The sequence below is a fragment of the Typopeltis vanoorti genome, chromosome 2 (genome assembly GCF_054136105.1).
Source record: "Typopeltis vanoorti isolate ZY-2024b chromosome 2, IOZ_Tvanoo_1.0, whole genome shotgun sequence".
NCBI lineage: Eukaryota > Metazoa > Arthropoda > Arachnida > Uropygi > Thelyphonidae > Typopeltis > Typopeltis vanoorti.
Window position 1 is genome coordinate 20121009 of NC_143550.1, and position 21261 is coordinate 20142269.

Consider the following 21261-nt stretch of genomic DNA (forward strand, 5'->3'; position numbering starts at 1 on the left):
TCCTTCAGAATACGCGGTGATACATTATCAAGTCCCACAGCCTTATTTACATCTAGTTTACTCAACTCCCCAAACACCTCTTGCTCACTTACAGTCAGTCTCTCCTCCCCATCATCAACTGCTCTTAATCTCTCCATGAAGTCACATTCACAAGATTGAAAGATCTTTATGAACTGCTCATTAAGTATCTCCACCACACATTCTGCAACAGCTGTCTTTATACCATTTCCTCCAATCAATGTCATCCTTCCATAATCATTCTTTCTTTTGCTGGCTACATATCGAAAGAACTCCCTAGGATTCTTTTTAGCTTCATTAGCTAACTGCTGTTCATGCCTCTCTTTAGCTACTCTCACCAACCAAGTCACTCTCCTTGCCTGGTCTTTGTAGAACTCATGAAATTGGTTACTTCCACTTCTCTTATGCTGCCTCCACAATGCCCTTTTTCTCTGTATTGCATGCTTAATCTCTTTATTCATCCATCTCACACCTAACTTATTTAACCTTCTCACCCGTGGTATACATTTAGACATTGCATCCACTAAATATTTTTTGAAAATCCCCCAAGCTGCATTGATCTCTTTTCCAGCTAACTCCTCATTCCATGCTACACCTGCAAGCTGTCTCCTGAGCTCTTCATAATCACCCCCCTTGTAGTTCCACATATACCCTTTTTTCTCAGGGGTCCTTGCACTGCTGGCAACCACCCAAGTAATCACCTCATGGTCACTTTCACCAATTGGTGGATGATTTGATACCTCATTAATAATTACATCCTCTGATGAGATGACCAAATCCAAGACCCTTAATCCTCTTGTTCCCTCTGTTACATACTGTCTGAGGTAGTTATCCCTCAAAAACTCAAGAAACTCATTTTCTTTACTTCCAGTTGCTATCTCTTCATTCCAGTCTATATTGCCATAATTAAAATCACCCATAATGATCACTCTTTTCTTATTTGCTTGGCTTATTTGACTATACATTTCACTATCACCACCATCCACATTACCAGGTCTATAACAACATCCCACCAAGTATTTGATTCTATTCACCTCTATCTCACACCATACTGCCTCAAAACCACTGGCCCCATTTCCCCCTTGCATCTGTACCTTGTATGGACATAACTCTTTCTCTATCATCAATAGCACTCCCCCTCCCTTTTTACCCCTTCTATCCTCACGAAACACATCATACCTTTCCATCTCTATTGCTGTCAGGATGTCATCCTCATCTAACCATGTCTCACTTATTCCGACAATCTCTGGGTGCACAGACGCAATTAGTGCAACCATTTCATCCGCCTTGTTTCTTATACTTCTAGCATTGGTATACAAACACAACAACTCATTTCTGGATCTACAGCTAGTTCCACTGATACCACTCACTCGATGTGATCTCTCCATGCTGGACTGGGGCCATTTCCCTTTCTGCTTCTTCATTTTAGAACCCTTTGCAATTCCATCTGTTTCCTTTTGATCCCTGATCATCCCATTACTTTCCTGCCTACACATTCTCTCACCTCCTCTTGGAGCATCCACCTTTCTCACGCTGTGTATCCCTGTCCACCCTGAGCCTCCCCGTTTCCCTGCTCCTCTTGCACACCCATTCTCTCATTATCTATACTCATACCACTCACTTCCACATTCATTTCCACTCCTTCAATCTCTCCTGTCTTACTCTCCTGCTCTTCCACATCACTCCCCTCTTGATCTGATTCATTCTCTCTATTCACTTCTCTACCTTCCAGCAGCAGTCTCTCCAAGCGACTCACACCATAACCACTCAAATGCAGTCCATCGCTCCCATACAGCTCACTTCGTCCCTCAAACTCATTCCACACATTAACAAACTGTTCTCCCATCTCCTCACACATTTCAGCCAGAATATCATTCATAATCCTTGCTCTCCGCCTCATTTCACCACAATCATACCTAGGCAACACACTGACCACCCTTCCTGTCACACTATTCTCCTTTATCTTTCCAAGCAGTCTCCTGACATTCATTTTGACATGCTCTTTGTTCTCTCTCAAATCATTTGTTCCAATTAATACAATTAACTCTTTTGCTCGTTCCCGCCTCATGTTCAATGCCTCAATCACTCTACTCATTTTACCGCCTGGAAAACATACCTTGTGCATTTTATCCTCTAGCACACCTTTAATAATGGAGTCGCCATACAACGCCACTCGCTCATCTTTTGTTAACTCTTTCATGCCATCATGATTTATTTTAATAGTTTTGACCTGCATTCTCTTAATTTCATTCCGCATCCATTTCATTTCTTGCTTCATCCAATCCAATTCACCTTCTGAACCTCGCGACACATTCACTCTATCATTAAATCTTTCTAACTTTCTAACTCTCGACCCTCTCTTCTCACTTTCCCTCTCATTCATCCTTCTTTGTTTCCGTACTTTCGGTCCAACATACGTCCAACTTTCACTGTCATTCTTCTCACTTTCACTCTCACATATCTTTCTTTGTTTCCGTACTTTCGGACTAACATGCGTCCAACTTTCGCTATCATTCTTTTCACTTTTACTGTCATTCATCTTTCTTTGGTTTAGTACTTTCGTTCCAACATGCGTCCAACTTTCGCCATCAGTCATTCTTTTTTCGCTATCATTCATTCTTTCGATTTTTTTTACTTGCGGTTTCTGCACCACGCCATTTCTACTTTCATTCGTTCTCTCAATTTCGTTTCTTTCCGCCTCACTTTCGTCCCTTTTAACATCCGTTACGGTTGTCAAATCGCTCTTTTTCTTTTTTCCTGATTTTTTAACATTTTTTCGCCTGTCTTTCTCGCCATTCTCTTTCAAACGTGCACTCACGACACAATCGGTACTAGCACTTTCTGTCATCAACTTCATATTCGCATTCATCAATTCCTCGTTCAGGTCACATTTCGCACACACCCTTCTTCCATCCGCACTAAACATCCACAAATCATTTATGTAATCGAAGGAATACATATAACAGACCTCACACTTAACGAACCTACTGAAATCCAAATTAAAATTATGGAATGACAATGCAGCCGCCATTTTTTTTTCTCTGCAGGTTACTAGGTCTAATATTAACGTTTTCGTATTTAGTTTAAGCAAGAAAAAAAAACCCACACTAATACTATCGGTAGCGTACAACGTTTACAGCCGCTCTTACTTAAACAATTACGCATATATACTTAATTATTCCTAGTAAAACTTATCTGAATCAGGAGCTCTTCAAAGCACGTTTGTAGCGCCTGACCCACTAGCGCCCTCTATGAGAATACTATCTATGAGAATACACAGTTTTGATGCTAGCTCCACAAGCCAAGCATTTTCACTTCTTCAAGGTCAGTACAGTAATCCCGTTGCCGGCGGTAAGTGTCATACGAGTATACTCGTAGCTGGCTTGTGTAGCTGGTTTACCAACTACGAGTATACTTGTAGTTGGCAGCGAATGTGTTAACATCTCCCTCTTAATAAAATACCTTTTTTATAAAATAAGGTTTCAGGAGCAATATCTACTTATATAAAAATGGATACTAACCTTGATGAAAGAGATCACTGAAGAATGGCTAACATGGCTCATCAACAGCTTGCAACCCCATGTCACCAATGCTAATGGCTTAGAATAAATACACAAAAATTAAAAAAAAATAATCATCATCAATTTCCTGATATGTATCCTCAAGGGGAATTCAGATTACTAAGAGACAGCACTAGATGATTAAGTTTACATTATTATTAATCTCTTATCTACAATTTGATGCAAAGATATCTATCATCTTGGCATCAAACATGTTTTGCTAACAATGCCGAACACATTCTATTTAAGTGTCCATACCACTTTAGATTAGCTCTGCTTACACATTCTTAAATGCTAACAATGTCAAGTTCCTTTCTGATATCTTCATTTTTAATATGATTCTGATATTCATGCTGTCTATTCAAGCATCTATTTTTTTTCTCAGAACATTCATATCTGTGGTTAACAGTTGTTGATGAAGAGCTTTATTTCTAACCCAACCCTCAGATCCATAATAACTTAAAACTGGTTTGAAAACTAACTAACTGTCTTGTTTGGTGTTTTGGCTAACTTCTCTCTCTTATTCCATATAAATTTATTCAGGTGACTACTTACTATAGCAGCTTTGCTTATTCTGTTGTCTATTTCCAGATTTAATTTGCCATCTTCACCTAAAAACTGTGCCTAAATATCTGAAATATTTTATTTGTTCTATAGACTCTGCATTCAGAATGCAGTTGATGTGTTCAATGCTCTGCCAATTTTCAATGTTTTGGTCTTTATTGCATTGTCATGCCAAATTTGTTACAACTGTTATTCAATTTAGTTAGAGAATCCTGGAGACATGCACTAGATGTGTTTGGATTACATCATCATCTGCATAAAGTAAAGAGCTAACTTTGACATCTCCAATTCTAATATCAGGCCTAATACTACTTTCTTTCATAATGTGATCCATATAAATGAGGAATAACAGTGGAGATAATGTGCATCCTTGGTCTAACCTCAGATTTTACATCAAATTACCTTCCTGTATTTCCTTCAATTATAACTGCTAATTGACAATTTAAATACAGTGTATACACTGCTCTGTATAGCGTTCAGTTTACACCATATAATTGTAATGTTTTGAAAAGCTTTTGTCTGGGCACCATGTCATATGCTTTTTTCAGATCTACAAAACTTAAGTACACAGATCTCTGTCATATTGTCATGATTTCTCAACTATACTATTTACTGCAAAGTGAAAATCTGATCTAGACAACCTCTATTTGATCTGAACCTAGCTTGTTCTTCTTCAGGTTTCTCTTCCACAATGAGAGGGGGCTTGAAAAAATTACTGGAAGTAGCAAAAGAAAAGAGTGAGAGAGTTAAGATAGCGAGTCTGTTACCACAGTATGACAGAGTAGAGCTGAGAAGGAGAGCCATAATAGGGAATAATACAGATTGACTCGATGTGTAGGTTATGCAGGAGGATTGGTGTGGAGTTTGAGTGAGTTTGATGGGTGAAAAGACTTATACAAGAAGGATGGTTTGCATCTGAATGGATTTGTTGTTTGGAGAATGGAAAAATTGTTGATGAATGAAGTGAAAGTGGATGTGCTGAATCAGGTAAACAAGAGCTTTTAGAGGAGGGTGGGGAAGCTGTTGAGTGGATATGCAGATATCAGTGAGGCAGTTGAGTATAAGAATGTGTATAATATGCCTGAGTTAGTAACAATGGTAACAAACCCGAATGCGATAGTTAATGTAAGGCATCAATATACGGGTGAACCTATGGGGCTTTTGCACTTTATGTACACTAATGCCAGGAGCATTACAAACAAGCAGGAGGAATTTTTGGCCTTGGTTGATTCATCCTAGTCAAAGGTTATTGGCATTAGTGAGACATAGGTAACAGAAGATGATATAGTTAGTGGAATAGAATGTGAACGGGTATAGTGTGTTCAGAAAGGATAGAGAGAAAAGAGTGGGTGGAAGAGTGTTATTAATGATAGCCAATGAACTGCAGCCAAAGAGAGTAGAAGTTTGACTGCAGGACAATGAAAATAGCACATTTGAGGCTATCTGATTTGAGATTGAGGCCTGCAGAACAAAATATACAATTAGATGCTGCTATAGACCAGAGGATGGAAAAGATGATGGAGATAGTAAATGCATTCGCAAATAGAATCAATGAATGGAGGACAGGTAATTATTATGCAGGATTTCAACTATGGCAACATAGATTGGAGGGAAGATAGGACACATTGGAGGAAGGGAAAGGATTTTATGCAGTTATTAAGGGATTAGAATTCAGCATGTAATGGAATATACTAAGGGTTTGAGAGTGCTCAATCTAGTAATTGCATCTGAGAATTTGTCTATAACAAATATGACCATGTTGCTACCAACTGGTGAGAGTGATCATATGGTATTGACCTGCCAGGTAGCTAAATGTGTGGAATTTTCAGTTAAGACAGGGTATATGTGGAATTACTGGGCTGGTAAGTATGACAAGCTTAGGAGATTGGCTTGGATCATGGCCATGGCATGTAAAACTGCAAGGGCTGGATGTTCATAGGGTATGGGATGGTAAAGGAGTGTTTGAGAGAGATAATGGTTGACTGCATACCTAGAGTCAGGAAAGGTGACCTGAAGGCACATTGCAGGTCACCTTTCTTCTTACAAGGCACAGGCCAGAAGGGTAACTAGTGGGGTAAGAAAAGCAAAAGCAGATTACAAAAGGAAGTTAGCAACGCAGGCTAAAGAGAATCCCAAACAGTTCTTTCAATATGCTGCAAGTAAAAGAAAAAATGTATACGACAGAATGATTCTAAGGAATGCCGATGGTGGTAATGTAATTGAATCAGTCGAAACTGTAGAATTACTAAGTGAACACTTTGCAAGAGTATATCACCCAGGCAGTGATGTTGCAGGAATGATTGTCAAGAGCAAAATACAGGAATGGAAAGATAGAAATGGGATACTGTATGGGGGGAGGGGGGGGCAGAATGGTTTTGTGAAGGGTAGATCATGTCTCAGTAACTTGCTCATGATTTATAACACAGTGATGGCTGAATTGGATAAGGGTAATAGGTTTACGGTGATACTGCTGGATTTTTCAAAAGCCTCTCACGGTATACCACATGGAATCCTAATCAGTAAACTGCAGCACATGGGAAGGGATATAGAGTTGGTGAGATGGATAGGAGGGTGGTTCATGGAGAGATATCAGAGAGTGGTTTATTCAGAAGTAAAGTCCAAAGAAAGGCCTGTGATTAGTGGTGTGCCACAGGGTTCTGTTCTTGGACCACTGCTATTTAATTTGTTCATTAATGATATAGGAAAGAATCTGAGAGGAGCTGTTCAGTTATTTGCCAATGATGCAAAGTTGGGTACAGCAATAGTTAATACACATGATGTCAAAATTTTTCAGGATGATTTGAATAGATTGGCAGACTGGGCTAAGGAGAATGGATGTCAGTTTAATGTAGCAAAGTGTAAGGTTATGTATTTTGAGGTGAAAAGATTATCAGCAGTATACCACATTGGCAGAACCATACTCCAGGAAATTGATGAAGCCAGAAGCCAGAGACTTGGGAGTGTTAGTGGATAGGGAGTTAAAGTTTAGGGGGCACATAGCAAAAGTGGCTAAAGCAGCTCATCAGATCACTTGGTTACTGAAGAATACTTTGATGAGTAGACAAGCAGGTTATTGTTCCTCTTTATCAAGCCTTGATAAGATCCCATCTTGACTACTGTGCACAGATCTGGGCACCAGGGTTTCTTGGTGATGGGGAGGAGATCGATAGGATCCAGAGGCGAGTGACCAAGATGCTAGCAGGTCCATGGAATGAACCTTACAAGAACAAGATGAAAATTTGTGGGTTACAGAAACTGGTTGACAGGAGGAAAAGGGGTGATATGATTGAGACATTCAAATTACTCAGGGTTTTAACAAGATTAATTCAGGAAACATTTCAGAATAGGTGTGGTGGTAGGAGAACTAGGGTCCATACATGGAAACTGAGCAAGAGTGTAGTTAGCAAGGGTGTTAGAACTAGGTTTTTTACTTGGGGAGTAGTGAATGAGTGGAATAAGCTGCCAGTCTGTTGTGGGTGCCATGACTGTCAATGAGTTCAAGACAAAGTATGATAGATACTGTGCAAATGCTGAACATTTCTTGACATGACGTTTAGGGCCTCCATCGATGAGTCTAAGAACTCCCTGGAGTTGCCCATAATAATAATAATCTTTCTCAAACCTTTTTTCAAGTATGCTTGCATAAATATTATCTGGAACACTTAGTAAAAAAATTCCTCTATAATTTTTACATTCAGCTTTATTTTCTTTTTCATAGATGGGAACTATTGGAGCCCTACTCCAATCACTAGGAATTCAACCTTCTGACCAGGCCCTCTAAATTATGCAAGGTAGTCACTGCAAAACTTTTATACCTCCATATTTGAGCATTTCTGAGAATATCATATACGCCAGCTGCCTTTCTACATTTCAAGTTTTTGAAAGCTTTTTCTACCTCAAGTCTTGATATGTACTCCTGTTTGCATTAATCTTGAAAATTTTCTAGTATGGTTTTGTCACTATTTGTTTCTTTTAACAGTCTTTCAAAGTAATTATCCAGACAACTAGGATATCTTTATCTTCAGTTTTCATGTTACCTTTATCATCTTTGATTCCTTTTACTGTCCAACCACAGATCCAAGAGCCTAGTCTGGCAACCTGCCAAGAAGAGTCAATTCATGCTGAAGGGGAAAAAGAAATAAAAGATGTACGAATTGGTCACCAACATGCGAAATCACATGCTTTATACGTAAAATTTTCCAACTGTTATAGAAGCAAAATAGTTACCACTTTAAAAACTACAATGTTCATAAAAGAAAAGTTGATTTTCTGATGTATAATAATAAACAACTCATCCCACAGGATAGATTTCATTATTCTATTATCAGAATGGATTCTCCTTCTTTTGACATGTGCAGAAGTTTCGAAGGGTCTCGCATCTGTGAGCATACAGCACATTGCTCTTTCCTCCATTTTTAAGTAAGCTTTTTCATCAATAGCCTCCAGAACATTTTGCCAACTTCCTAATATTTATCCTCCATATTCTTACCAGTCTTCATGACTTTTGTTTAGCTGCTTTGCTTTCACTCACACTCACACACACGACTTAGTTCTCTAAGATTTTCTTTGTGTTCTTTCGGGGCATTTTCTAACCTACTTGCTAGGAACTTCAGTATGCTTTCTTCTTCTTTTCCAGGGCTGCTTCTTTAACTTCTAGTGCCCACATAGAGTTTTTAGTTTTCTATCCTTGCAGACAACTGCACCACATGCCTTCCGAGCTGAATCAATCTATAAAATATAAGACTTATTGTTTAATTGACCATATATTTAAAACGTACTTCTGTTTGTAGAAATTGCCTACTAATTTCGCTAGTAACTGACTAGCTTTCTCAAGGCTTGCACAGTACAAAAAATGGTAAATGCAAAAAGGTTTAAGAATACAAAGAACCGCGAGTACCTGTTAGGTAGCTAAGGTAACATGTTTTCGCTTGACATATCTACTCAGTATCATGAACTCACGTTACATACAAACGCGTAATATGATTATTCGTGTACTGTAGCTCTGTTGAACTGAGGGAATTAATTAAATTTTTCCAAGTATCGTGCAGCATGATCCCCTGATTTCTGTTTAGGTTACTGCCCGTACATAGTACAACTGCTGCTTCTTTAAATACTCGATGTCTATAATCCTCGTCTATGTAGGGCATGGAGCTGTTATTCCAGTCTATAGTGTGGTTCGAAGTTGAAAAGTGATGTGCCAATCACTTTTCAACTGGTGATCGTTCTGGTGATTTATCTCCAATCACTTTTCAACTGGTGATTGGAGATAAATTTTCTAGCTCGATTTCCCAACATGTGGATGATGTTATGTTTCTGTGACCTATGATGGTTTGAAGAGTAATGTAGATATCTTCCAGTGTCTGTTGGTTTTTTGTAAATTGACAGTTTGATACTGTTACCTATCCTCTGATACTGTTCACGAATGTACCAGTAGAAGAAGTAATGAACACTATCAAAGATCTCTTTCCTGCAGATATTACAAAGATGTTCAAGCATTGCCTACAATCAAATTTTTTCAAAGTTAGCAACAAGGTTTACAAACGATTAGAAGGCCTAGCCATGGGCAGCCCTCTGTCGCCACCATGTGCAGACCTTTTCATGGAGAAATTTGAAGAAGAAATCTTCACCATATGGAGGGACAACTTAGAAAACCTACTTATGTTTGTTAATAGAATAATCAATGCACTCCACAATAAAATAAAATTTACTCTAGAAGTAGAAAAAAAAAGAACAGCTACATTTCTTGGACTTACTAGTAAAAAGACAAGGTAACAGTATCAAACTGTCAATTTACAAAAAACCAACGGACACTGGAAGATATCTACATTACTATTCAAATCATCATAGGTCACAGAAACATAGCATCATCCACATGTTGAGAAATTGAGCTAGAAAATTTATCTCTGACGAGGAACAAGTTCAAGCAGAACTGTCTCAAATAGCCACAACACTATCACAAAATGGTTATTCTCGAAAAAACATCATCAACAAATTTCTATACAAAGATAACCAACAACAAAGAACAGTCTCCCAGCAAATTTTAATAGCAGTCATCCCCTTTATAGGTTCAACTTCCACAAAAATTGCGAGATTGTTAAAGACCCATAACATCAGGGTTGTATTTAAACCAACAAATAGCTTAAGACAGTTTCTAAGATCTCCTAAAGACAGTGTTCCATTTTATAAATATCCAGGTGTGTATAATATTCCTTGCATGTGCGGTCTTTCCTACATTGGACAGACTTCGAGAAGCCTGGAAATAAGACAGAAAGAACATGTCAGCGATGTTAATCACAACAGAACGATCACCTCCGGATTGGCACATCACTTTTAAACTTCGAACCACACTATAGACTGGAATAACAGCTCCATGCCCTATGTAGACAAGGATTATAGACATCGAGTATTTAAAGAAGCAGCAGTTGTACTATGTACGGGCAGTAACCTAAACAGAAATCAGGGGATCATACTGCACGATACTTGGAAAAATTTAATTAATTCCCTCAGTTCAACATAGCTACAGTACGCGAATAATCATATTACGCGTTTGCATGTAACGCGTGTTCATGATACTGAGTAGATATGTCACGCGAACATGTTACCTTAGCTACCTAACAGGTACTAACGGTTCTTTGTATTCTTAAACCTTTTTGCATTTACCATTTTTTGTACTGTGCAAGCCTTGAGAAAGCTAGTCAGTTACTAGCAAAACCAGTAGGCAATTTGTACGAACTGAAGTACGTTTTAAATATATGGTCAATTAAACAATAAGTCTTATATTTTGTAACATTTTATGACCAAAAACATGTACAATTTGAATCAATCTATGTTTTCTTCTGAGCTGGCGAGTGAGACTCAAAGGTTTGGTTCTTGTTTTCGAAATGTTTCATTCTTTCTTCTTTCTTTAATAATGTTTGTATAGTCGAGTGTACAGTTTACCTGTACAAGCAGCTCGATCTTACTTCTTTTTAAAGTCACTTCAAATTTGAAGTCCTTTGTACATCTTGTATCCTGAACCAGCATGAAGATATCACTATCAACCTTAACATTGCCAACGAGACTTTTCTTATTTCTTGTGTTTTTCTATCCATGTGAACCTGTGCACATCTTTATGTTGGAACATAGTGTTAGTAATGATCAGTCCATGTTCTGAGCAGAAATCCAGCAAATACCAACATGATTATTAGCTTTGCCCTTTTCTCCAAATTTTTCAAAAACGTTCCTATATGCCTGATGGAATGCATTTCTGTTTAGATCTCCAACACTTTTCCATTTTTTTTTGTATTTTTATGTCAGCTGCTTGTTCTAATGACTCAAAAAATTCTTCCACTTCTTCCTTAGAAGAATCTTCTGTGGGGACCATAGGCACAAATAAGTTTCACTGTTCATTTCTCCATTTTGAAGGATGCCCACATTGTTCTACTTGAAACTGCCTTCCAAATCAAGAAGTTTATCTTTATGTCTGGTATGAATGGTATCTACTCCCAAATAACTGGGAGGAGACCTTGACGTCACTTTTCAGCAATGCAGAAAACCAACTAGGACTTCTGAACTAATGTCCAATCCTCACCTTCACGTGCTGCACCCCATTAGTAGATATCTACTTGGTACTGAACAAATGAGGATAGGCTGACAATTAAGGACTTAGCCAAAAAAATTTTGTACTCTGTTGATTTAAACCACAAATGAATATAATGGATGGTTAAAAAAGAAATATAATTAACTTATTGTCAACCTTCCTATGAAAGTTAATATTTACTGTTTTCATTAAGAGTTTAATATTTTATTTTAAACCAATTTCTCCAATGCTGCTACTGCTGGAAGATCAATATGACATTTTTCTGCTAGTCCTATTAAACATCACTAAGTTCTTCAGATATCTGCTTCTTCTCATTTTCTGACCAATCAGGTAACCCTTCTCTAACTTCCTTATCTGCTTTCCACTGCATAAGCTTTGCCAATTCTCCAACTTATTCCAAACCAATGCTATAAATACATTTTGTGGTCTGTGGTTCTGATCCCAATCTGTTTCTCTAAAAAAATCTGCATTTATTCAGATTTTCTCCAAGCTTGGGTTATCACATAATGAGAAAGGAGTTTTAGTGTTTATTTTGCTGTCAAAACTCTATTGACAAGATATTTCTCTTTATTTAAAGCTTTTTATTTATTTATATTTTCATTTATAATTTATTATGCTATTATAAGATTAAGGTGATTATACATTAAAATAAAAAGATGCATGTTGTTAGAAGTTTTTCCACTTGGTTATACTATAAATTAAAGATTCCAAGAAATTATATACTTGGTTTAATGCTTTATCCAAGTGTAAGCAAACAATTTGTGCCTGAACTATTTTCAGGATTGGGGAATCTCGTATAAAGAAAGTAATGACTTCACATCACTTGCCTTAGTATTCCATAATGAAAAGCACATCTCTTTGCGGACATGTATGATGTTATGCATTATGAGAAGGGTCACTACCCAAAGTTGTCCCAGTATTAAAAATAGTCCAGGCACGAACTTGTTTGTTTAAACTTGGTTAAAGGATAAAACCAAATATATAATTTCTTGGTATCTTTACATTTATAGTATAGTCAAGTGGAAAAACTTCCAACAACTTTCTCTAATCCAGAGTATTTTAATAATAAGGTGTGACACCTTTTTTGATTTTTTTTGTGCTCTGCATTATAGGATACTAAGGCAAGTGATGTGAAGTCATCAGCTTCCTTATACGAGTTTCCCCAGTCCTGAAAATAGTTCAGGTGCAAACTTGTTGCTTACACTTGGATAAACAATTAAACCAAGTACAGGTAATCCTTGTATAACGTGGTACTTATACAATGTGGTTTCGATATAAAGCGGTCTACAAATTGTAGTAACCCTTGTTCAACGCAGTTTTGATATAACAGGGTCTACAAACTGTAGTAACCCTTTATCTTTTCATATATTTTTCACCGCGCGACTTAAAAATCAAATTTTATCTTCGTTAAATATTTGTCTACCCATATCGCGCATGTAGTTATAAGCAGCGAATTTATATTAGGGGAAATACTCTTAAGCATGCATGTATGTCAATTGTTTACCATATAAAGTGTTTATTATTGAAATTTGTCTTCGAAAATGAAGAGTTTTCTGCGAGGAAAGCCCATTAAAAATCATAAGTGTGTTAATCTCAAGCTGAGCACTTTATTTTCTAGTGAGTTACATAATTAATATGTAATGTTTTTTTTATGTGAAAAATTAATTTTTATAGTAATGGCCATTAAAACAGCAACAAAAGAGGGGAAAAAACCAACATTGAAAAGAAAATCCATTTCTCTCGAAGAAAAAAATTAAAATCTTGGATCGGTTGGAAATGGAGATAAACCAGGAGTTGTTGCAAGGATTTTGAATTTAAATGAACCAACAATTCAAACTATCAAAGAAAATGAACGTAAAATCTGAGAAAGTGTTATTGCTGGAACAACGGTAAGTGCAAAGCCCATTGCTCGTGTATGCGATATTCTAATAGAAAAAATGGAGAAATCTCTAATGATTTGGATAGAAGATTGCACTCAAAAGAAAATTCCTTTGGAAGGAAATCTTATCAAACACAAAGCTCTCTCAAAGTTTATAAACATTTAAAAGAACTTCATCAAGATTATTCAGAAGATAGCTCTCAGCATGGATTTTGTGTCAGTAAGATTGGTTCGAAAATTTTTAAAAAGCAATTTTCTTTGCATAATCTTAAAATCCAGGGAGAATCAGCATCAGCTGCCTGGAAATACCCAAGAGAACTTTTAAAAATCATTTTCAATGATTTTTAAAAGATGGTTATAGTGCAGACTAGGTATTCATCGTGGATGAATCTGGGTTATATTGAAACAAAATGCCAAAACGCATCTATATTTCAAAATATGAAAGATAAGCTCCTGGATTCAAAGTTTCCAAAGATAGAATTACTTTACTGTTTTGTAGTAATGCATCAAGTGATTACATGACAAAAGCAATGTTTTTTAACCGATCCTCAAATCTTTGTGCTGTGAAAGGGCTCGACAAGTCCACCCTACCTGTTTATTGGCGGGTCAACAAAAATGCATGGGTTACAGCTAGCATGTTTGAAAATTGGATTTTCAAGTGTTTTGTACCCGATGTAGAAAGTTACCCAAAGTAAAAGAATAATGACTTCAAAATTCTACTAATTTTAGATAACGTTCCAGGCCACTCAACAAATTTAAGCCATCCGAATATGAAAGTAACTTTTTTGCTGCCTAATACTACTTCACTTATTCAACCACTCGACCAAGGAATAATATCAGAATTTAAGTCATATTATATTCGTTGAGCATTCCAATTAATTTTGGAAAAACTGGAATCTAATCCAAACATGACACTGCCTCAAGCGTAGAAAGAGTTTTCAATTTCAATATTGAATTGTGTGAAAATTATTTCTATGTGCATTAAGGAATTACAACCCTCTACACTGAATGCTTGCTGGAAAAAAATATGGCTTGAAGCCATTCTGGAACAAAATTTCTTACCTCCAGTGGATGCTGAGCTAAGTCGTATAATAAATGTCTCACACATTTTTGGTGAAGAGGGCTTTTGCGATATGGTGAAAAATGAAATTAGTGAATTAATTGATGGGGGAAAGAGATTTAAATGAGGAGGAACTGGTACAATTAATAAATGAAGTCGAACCAAATGGCAGGGAAAGTTCTGCCAAAGATTTTGATTGTGATAAATCCGTTAAAGAATTCAGTTTAAAGAAATTAGCAGAAGGATTGGATTTGGCAAGAAAGTTAGGAAGTTATTTTACGGATAATGATCGTTCAATGGAGCGCTCTGGGAAATTCACTAGACAATTGGATATTTGTTTAGCTCCATATTATGAACTTAATAAAAAAATGCAGCATAGTGGTAAGCAAGGTCTTATTACTGACTTCTTGATAATTAAACCAGACGAAGTATGCAATGAGAATTATACAAATGATGTCCAAGAGATTTCAAGTGATGACAAGGTCCGGTTATTCGTAAATAAAGAACATCTACGAAATGTTATTTTGGAAGACTGTGATGACGATTAAAATATGCACTTTATTTTATTTTGCCTAAACATTTATGCATTATGGGCAATGAAGTTTATGTACAATTTGTAATTTTTATAATTTTAACACGTTCGCTGCCAACTACGAGTATACTCGTAGTGGGTAAACCTGCTTCACAAGCCAGCTACGAGTATACTCGTAGGACGCTTACCGCCGGGAACGAGATTATTGTAGTGACCTTGAAGAAGTGAAAATCCTTGGCTTGTGGGGCTAGCTTCAAAACTGTGTATTCCCATAGAACGTATATGCTCTGTACAAGCCAACTACGAGTATACTCGTAGGACGTTTACCTCTGGTAACGAGATTATCGTACTGACCTTGAAGAAGTAAAACTGCTCGGCGTAGGGGAACAGACCATGCCAAAGTAGCGTGGCAGCGAACGTGTTAAACTATGTATTTGTTATCTGAATTAAATAAAAATATTTTTTTTGTTGAATATGTCATTGTTGTTTATATAATTAAAAAAAAAAAAAATTTGGAACATAATCTACTTTTTTCCTACATGATCTGAGTCTCACATAATGTGATTTATATAACGTCATTTCTATGGAACCTAACATCCGCGTTATACGAGGGTTACCTGTATATAACTTCTTGGTATATTTCATTTATAGTGTGACACCTTTTAGCTACTCATATATGAAAATATTACTTCTGCATTACTTCAAACTTAGTATCACCTCTGGGTTTGGCTTCCACTTTAATAAAGGTCGAAACCGATCTGGGTAGTGACTCTCCACATAATGCATAGCATTATACATTACTACTAATTATTATAATAACAGAATTAACTCACGTAAATTATTCTTTATTCGTAGAATTTTCACCTGAGTATCACAGGCATCATCAGTACAGGTACAAGGCTAATTAAACAATAACTGTTATATTCACAAAGTGCCACCTAAGTAGCTAAGGTTAAATTTCCTAAATTTATTTAATTATTATTATTATTTAAATTTAATTATGTTATTTAATTATTAAATAATAATTATTTAATTATTCAATTATAATTAAAAATAATAATTTTTTATTATTTTTTTTTATAAATATATATATGTGTATACAATTATGTTAGGAAAGCTTTGCTGCTTTATAAAGTACTATCTCCCACAAAGGGGAAAGAACATAGACCATCGGATCTGTTTAGGTTAGGGGAGTGAAGTAATGTTTCACGTGTTTCTTTGTATAGCCGTTCCTTTAGAAACCGACTTTTGTGAATGAATTTGTCTTGTTCCACTTAACTCTATGTCTGGTGTTGATGGCATGTTCTGCAATTCCAGACTGTTCGGGTTCAAGGTACTGGTGTTCTTCTAACCAGACCTGAGCAGATCTTCCTGTTTGTCCAAAATATGATAATCCATACGAGCAGGGAATCTGGTAAACACATGGATAGCTGAGATGTGGGAGCTTGTCCTTTGGAGACATTAGGAATGTGGAGATTTTTCTGATGGGTCAAAAAGCCACACAGATATTTAGTGATTTTAGCACCTTAGCTATGCGTTCACTAACTCCGTGCACATAGGGGATAGGTATACGTGTAGGTTCTTCTGTACTTGAAGAGGATGCTGGAGCACGATTACTTAAAGCTCTTTTTATGAAGGACTTCTTATAGCCATTGAATATGAAGGAGGAATTAATATACTGACTGTAATTCTTTTTATAAAAGTTCTTCTGAAGAGCAAAAGGAATTGGCTCTATGAACTAGTTTTTATAGTACCTGCCTTTTGGCTGGGATGGTGATGTGATTCAGCATGGATGTACTGGCCTGTATGAGTCTCTTTCCTATAAACTGTGAATTGTAGATAACCATCTGGTTGGCGAAGAATCAAGAGGTCTAGAAAGGCTAACTGCTTATTTACTTCTACTTCTAGGGGTGAACTGGATCCTTGGATGAAGTGCATTAATTTTTGAGAGAAACTGTTGTAGTTCTTCTGAGGTGCCCTTCCATATGGCAAAAATAATTAAATAAATTTAGGAAATTTAACCTTAGCTACTTAGGTGGCGCTTCGTGAATATAACAGTTATTGTTTAATTAGCCTTGTACCTGTACTGATGATGCCTGTGATACTCAGGTGAAAATTCTACGAACAAAGAATAATTTACGTGAGTTAATTCCGTTATTATAATAGTTAGTAATATGTCTACTCATGGTATTTCCTTACTGAAACTTATAGCATTATACATGTCCACAAGGAGATGTGATTTGCATTATGGGATACTAAGGCAAGTGATGTGAAGTCATTAGCTTCTTTATATGAGTTGCCCGAGTGCTGAAAGTAGTTTGGGTGCAAACTTGTTTGCTTCAACTTGGATAAAGGATTAAACCAAGTATATAATTTCTTGGTATCTTTAATTTAAAGATGCATGTTATCTGACTTAAGGAATATTTACAACTAATAGAAAATAATTAATGTTAAATTATAAACATTCTGAGATTCATATTGGTGTCTTGTTAGTAGTAGAAAAAACAAATAAAAGTGTCCTCTGTTATATTTGAAAATGACATCATTTAAACCTTTGGCTTAAAATAAAATGGTCCTCAAGTACTGAATAATAATCACTTAAAATACCTTGTTTAAACTCAGCTAAACATTGTGAATACCAAAAATCATTTCTGTTGTTAGAATGATTAATGAAGGCTTGATCTACTTCCTTAAATCTGCTTTTAAACCAACATAACAGAATTCCTGGCTTTATCATTTACTAGTTTACCATTGATGCTTTAGCTATTTTTAGATATTCATTCTGAAGTTTTAAATGATACATAATAATTTTTTTTCCCCGAATGACAGTCCAGAAATCAAAATATTTTATTTTTTATTTCTAAATAAAAAAGTAGCATAAAAATTTTATTTGAAATATTTTTGGGATATGAGAATGTTTACACAAAAAATGCTTACTTTCTTTCTTAACTGTTGGCTTGAGATGGCCTGTTTAAATGGCAGAGGAAGGTGTTCTTTTTCTGCTACCATCATCCAGAGCATGATAGTGTGCCTGTTCAAGTGGTAGAGCCAACACTCTGGGGAATGTGAGTATCAAATAGTCTGGATTATTATTATTATTATGCATGCATCTCCATGAAGTACAAAGACTGATCTTGGAAGGCTCACTCCATCCATTATTAACATAATGCCTATGTATCTCTTCTTAAAGTTGTTCACCAACACAGAATTCATTACAGAGAGAATCAGACTGAAAGGCAGATAACACACCACTGGTCACCTATCTTCTCTCTGATTCAACTCCATCACATACTACTCAACTGATATTTGTTCATCAGCCACCATCTTTTCTATGTCAACTGTGTCATGTCTAAGTCTATGTGCAGTGACATGCATAACAGGACTCCATGCAGTATCCTATCAAATGCTTTTGGTGAATTCAGCAATATCATGATGTAGCCATTTCTCTATATCCAACTCGGCTGTCACTTTATTACAGAGGGTAAGTAAATTACAGAGACTTCACAAAGCCTTGCTATCCCCCACATCATATTCTCATCCATCCATTTCTGAATTCTGCCATTAACTAACTTTACCAATACCTTAACAACCATTCCTGAAATAATCATTAGTCTATAATTTGAAGCAGTCTTGGAGCCTCCTTTATGTACTTATTATGCTGCACTTCTTCCACCGTCCCATGGTACTTTATCAGTGCTGAGATAGCCTGATGAAGGACATTGCCAGTTTTCTTGCAATTTGCCTTAACTCATTGCTGTATCTTACCCAAATATAACTGTATTCACATTATGATTTCTGAATGAAGATAGTGAATGGGCATTGTTCAAAACAATGCCAGTTCATCTATCTTTATTCTCATCTCAATACTCCCCATCACAATGGTCAATGTATTATCTCCATCATTAATTCAACTATCCCTCCAATAGTGTCTCTGGTGGTTACCTGGAGAGCTACGCCCATGGTAACGTAGCTGTAAAATCTCTCATGATATGTAACTTATCATGTTCACTTTTACATACTTTTCTAAGGAAATTTCACTTTAAGAAATGTCAAATTTTGTCTGTAATAATCTTGTATTTGTAATAAATTAAGCATGAGCCTTTGTTAAAATAATGTGCCGTATGACGTCATCATGTAATGCTGTTAACTCGTGTCTAATTCTTCTTCTTCATCTCATCCGTCTGGTGATGGGTTGGATCCCCCCTTTGTACAATCTGTCTCCGAATGGTTCTATATCTAGTCTTCTCGAACATACTAATGAAGTTGGGGAATTTGCCTTTTTCTTTTAAGGATCTGAGCCAACTTTTCCTCAGTTTCCTTGGTTTCCAACTTTTCGGTCAATTTGGAATCTATTGATGTTTGAAAGTATGTGAAGAGGCATTTCTCTGGACATGGCTGCCATCGGAGCTACTGTCAAAGAATAATGTCTGTGAGGTTATCATGGTAGCTGAGATCCTGCTTTACTTGTTCTGTAGTTTTATGTTCAGTCTAGTGTGCTTTGTTTATTTTTCTTAGTGAGTTGCCATGACTCACTTCTGTATGTTGATGCTGTAGGGATGATCATGGCTTTGAATAGTTTGATTTTAAGATGTTTTGAGAGTTTGTTATTGTTCCATATTTTGTTTAATTTATTCATGTTTGACCATCCAATGTTAATTCTGTGTTGCACTGTTTCAGTGCTGTCTAAATTGTGTGAAATGGTGCTTCCTTAGTAGACAAAGGATTTTACTTGTTCTAGGGTTTGGTTCTCCAGGGTTATTGAGATGTTTTCAACTTCTCTTCCTATTTTCATTATTTTGGTCTTACTGCTGTTGATCCTCATTCCAAAGTTTTTACATGCTTCATTTAAAAGCTGGATTGTTTTTTTCTAATTGTAACTTGGATACTGCCAGGATTACTATGTCATCTGCATATTTGATGTGGTTGATGTTTCTTCCATTTATATTTATCCTTGGTTCATTGGAGATTTCTTTGCATATTTCCTCTAGGTATATGTTGAATAAGTGAGGCGAGAGTGGTCACTCCTGCATGACTCTTTTTTCTATCTTAAATTCTTCTGTGCTTATATTATTAAATTTGACGAGCTTTTGTGTCTTTGTAAAAGCTTGAAATGAAGGTCAATTTGGAATCTATTGATTTAAAGTTTAGGATGTTGATCAGTTTGTCTCTGTCTATGGAATCAAAGGCTTGTTTAAAGTCAATGAAGCTGCAGTACAGTGGCAGATTGTATTCCCAGCACATTTCTGCTATGTATTAAGTGTGAAGATTTGATCAATTGTAGATCTAGTGGGTCTGAAACCAGCTTGTTCCTCCTTGGCAATTTCTTCCATTAATTTTTGCGTGCAGTTTTGTATAATTCTAACGAGTATCTTGTAGCTATGATTTAAAAGGGTGATAGTTTTCACATTTTTGTTTATCACCTTTTTTATGGATGAGTATTATGATCCCAGTTTTCCAATCCTTAGATATTTCTCCTGAGAATAAAATTTGGTTAAAAAGTTTCAATAAATATTTTATGGATCCCTGGCCTCTGTTTCCAGAATTCAGTAGGAATTTGGTCAATTCCAGGAGTTTTGGATGTTATCATTTCGTTTATTGCTTTAAATAGCTTGTCTTTTAAAGTAACAGGTGCGCTTTCTTTTTCTTCGTTATTTGATGAATCCCATGTTTGGTTTCTTTGGAATGGTGTTTGGTAGTATTCTTTCCATATTTTTTGTATATCTTGTATTGTGTCGGTTTCCATATTATTAGAGTCTTTCATTTTTAAAGAGATGTTATTATATGCTTTGGTTAGATCTTTTATTATTTTGTAAACAGTTTAAGTGTCATGCTTTTTATTTGCTTCTAACCATGATTCCTTTGCCACTTTGCACATTCTACTGATTTTATTTTTTTAGCTTTTATAGCATTGTCTGGTTTCTTTGGAATTATTCTGATTTAATGTGTTTTAGCCTCTCCTTTTTCTTCTAGGAGTTTTAAGATTTCAGGAGTGATCCAATTGTTATTTAGTTTGACGGTTGTGCCCAGCCCATTACCACTTCAGATGCTTGAATCTTGATAGCTGTGTTT

General features: G+C 36.1%; 1 protein-coding gene across 3 annotated transcripts in view; it reads right to left on the reverse strand.

The window, feature by feature from the left end:
* The window catches only part of LOC150108862 (uncharacterized), a 299142-nt gene that overhangs the window by 12733 nt on the left and 265148 nt on the right, over positions 1-21261 (reverse strand). For all 3 annotated transcript variants that reach the window (XM_090410451.1, XM_090410442.1, XM_090410458.1), the window contains one exon: positions 3540-3617. In XM_090410451.1, coding sequence (XP_090266577.1) covers positions 3540-3617 — 78 coding nt within the window. The remainder of the gene's footprint in view (positions 1-3539; positions 3618-21261) is intronic.